Source organism: Pholis gunnellus (genome assembly GCF_910591455.1).
Source record: "Pholis gunnellus genome assembly, chromosome: 23".
NCBI lineage: Eukaryota > Metazoa > Chordata > Actinopteri > Perciformes > Pholidae > Pholis > Pholis gunnellus.
This window is the reverse complement of record NC_136550.1, coordinates 227501-230478: the sequence shown is the minus strand read 5'-3', so window position 1 is coordinate 230478 and position 2978 is coordinate 227501. Positions and strand designations below refer to the sequence as shown.

Below are 2978 nucleotides of genomic sequence, written 5' to 3'. Positions count from 1 at the left end.
ATGCCGCTGAAGAGAGAAGGTGAGACCTTTTTATAACAAACATACGCACAGTGTGTATCTGTGTGTGTTTATTATTGTGTGTACAAGTGTGTACTTCTTGTATTGTGTCTGTTTGTCAGTTGTCCTTGTTCTTCACTCTTCTTCCTCTTCAGTTTGTTCTCATCACGTCATCAGGGACATTCATTACTCTCTGTGTGATGTTACCTGTACTACTCATAGTACTACTCATAGTACTACTCATAGTACTACTACTACTACTACTACTACTACTGCTTAAGTTACTACACTGCTACCGACATCTTCCACTACTGCTTCTACTAAAGGTTTACGGGTTGCACAATACATTATACATGCAATACTGTATTGGATACTACTACTACAATTAAAGTTCCTACTAATATTACTACTACCACTACTGCTTCTACTACTGCTATAAGACTTACGATGACAGTACTACTGCTGTAACTGCTAAAGTTACTGCGATTGCTAACACTAATTCTGCAACTATTGCCATTATTTACACTATTGATAAGGTAGTACTTCTGCTGCATGATACTGGCAAAATTATTACTGCTACTACTACAACTACTCCTACTACTACTGATGCTGCTGTAAATACACTTTATCTGGCAAACGTTAGTATTCATCTCATTTACATAACCGTTCCAGTAATGTCTGAATAAACATCAAAGTCACTTCTTTAAGTAAAATCATACAAAACATTTGTGACACTTTAAACATCTGAACTGACAAGATAAGAACTCAGCAGCACACAGAGAACACAAGTGTGTCTCTGATCAACACTGAGTGAGGAGGCAGCACCCTCTGCTGGATTATGGACGATTAAAACAACAATTTAATGAGACATTTTAAAATGTCCCTCAATCAGACACATTTTGCAATGTATGAATTGGTGGTTAATAGCAATAGTTGCAGTCTGGACTGGTTGATACATTGTTTCATTAGTTGATACATTGGTTCATTCGTTGATACATTGGTTCATTAGTTGATACATTGGTTCATTAGTTGATACATTGTTTCATTAGTTGATACATTGTTTCATTAGTTGATACATTGGTTCATTAGTTGATACATTGTTTTATTAGTTGATACATTGGTTCATTAGTTGATACATTGTTTCATTAGTTGATACATTGGTTCATTAGTTGATACATTGTTTTATTAGTTGATACATTGGTTCATTAGTTGATACATTGTTTCATTAGTTGATACATTGGTTCATTAGTTGATACATTGTTTCACTAGTTGATATATTGGTTCATTAGTTGATACATTGTTTCACTAGTTGATACATTGGTTCTGGTTGATACATTGTTTCACTAGTTGATACATTGGTTCATTAGTTGATACATTGGTTCATTAGTTGATACATTGTTTTATTAGTTGATACATTGGTTCATTAGTTGATACATTGGTTCATTAGTTGATACATTGTTTTATTAGTTGATACATTGGTTCATTAGTTGATACATTGTTTCATTAGTTGATACATTGGTTCATTAGTTGATACATTGTTTTATTAGTTGATACATTGGTTCATTAGTTGATACATTGTTTCATTAGTTGATACATTGGTTCATTAGTTGATACATTGTTTCACTAGTTGATATATTGGTTCATTAGTTGATACATTGTTTCATTAGTTGATACATTGGTTCATTAGTTGATACATTGTTTTATTAGTTGATACATTGGTTCATTAGTTGATACATTGTTTCATTAGTTGATACATTGGTTCATTAGTTGATACATTGTTTCACTAGTTGATATATTGGTTCATTAGTTGATACATTGTTTCACTAGTTGATACATTGGTTCTGGTTGATACATTGTTTCACTAGTTGATACATTGGTTCATTAGTTGATACATTGGTTCATTAGTTGATACATTGTTTTATTAGTTGATACATTGGTTCATTAGTTGATACATTGTTTCATTAGTTGATACATTGGTTCATTAGTTGATACATTGTTTTATTAGTTGATACATTGGTTCATTAGTTGATACATTGTTTCATTAGTTGATACATTGGTTCATTAGTTGATACATTGTTTCACTAGTTGATATATTGGTTCATTAGTTGATACATTGTTTCACTAGTTGATACATTGGTTCTGGTTGATACATTGTTTCACTAGTTGATACATTGGTTCATTAGTTGATACATTGGTTCATTAGTTGATACATTGTTTCATTAGTTGATACATTGTTTCATTAGTTGATACATTGTTTCACTAGTTGATACATTGGTTCTGGTTGATACATTGTTTCATTAGTTGATACATTGTTTCATTAGTTGATACATTGGTTCATTAGTTGATACATTGTTTCACTAGTTGATATATTGGTTCATTAGTTGATACATTGTTTCACTAGTTGATACATTGTTTCATTAGTTGATACATTGTTTCATTAGTTGATACATTGGTTCATTAGTTGATACATTGTTTCACTAGTTGATATATTGGTTCATTAGTTGATACATTGTTTCACTAGTTGATACATTGGTTCTGGTTGATACATTGTTTCACTAGTTGATACATTGGTTCATTAGTTGATACATTGGTTCATTAGTTGATACATTGTTTCATTAGTTGATACATTGTTTCATTAGTTGATACATTGTTTCACTAGTTGATACATTGGTTCTGGTTGATACATTGTTTCATTAGTTGATACATTGGTTCATTAGTTGATACATTGTTTCATTAGTTGATACATTGTTTCATTAGTTGATACATTGGTTCATTAGTTGATACATTGTTTCATTAGTTGATACATTGGTTCATTAGTTGATACATTGTTTCATTAGTTGATACATTGTTTCATTAGTTGATACATTGGTTCATTAGTTGATACATTGGTTCATTAGTTGATACATTGTTTCACTAGTTGATATATTGGTTCATTAGTTGATACATTGTTTCACTAGTTGATACATTGGTTCTGGTTGATA

At 31.0% G+C, this 2978-nt stretch overlaps 1 protein-coding gene across 1 annotated transcript in view; it reads left to right on the top strand.

Moving 5' to 3' along the window:
- Positions 1-2978, top strand: part of LOC306714668 (disks large homolog 4-like) — a gene marked incomplete at both ends in the record, with an annotated part of 28559 nt that continues 25581 nt past the window's right edge. The window contains one exon of the mRNA XM_079184749.1: positions 1-19. Coding sequence (XP_079040875.1) covers positions 1-19 — 19 coding nt within the window. The remainder of the gene's footprint in view (positions 20-2978) is intronic.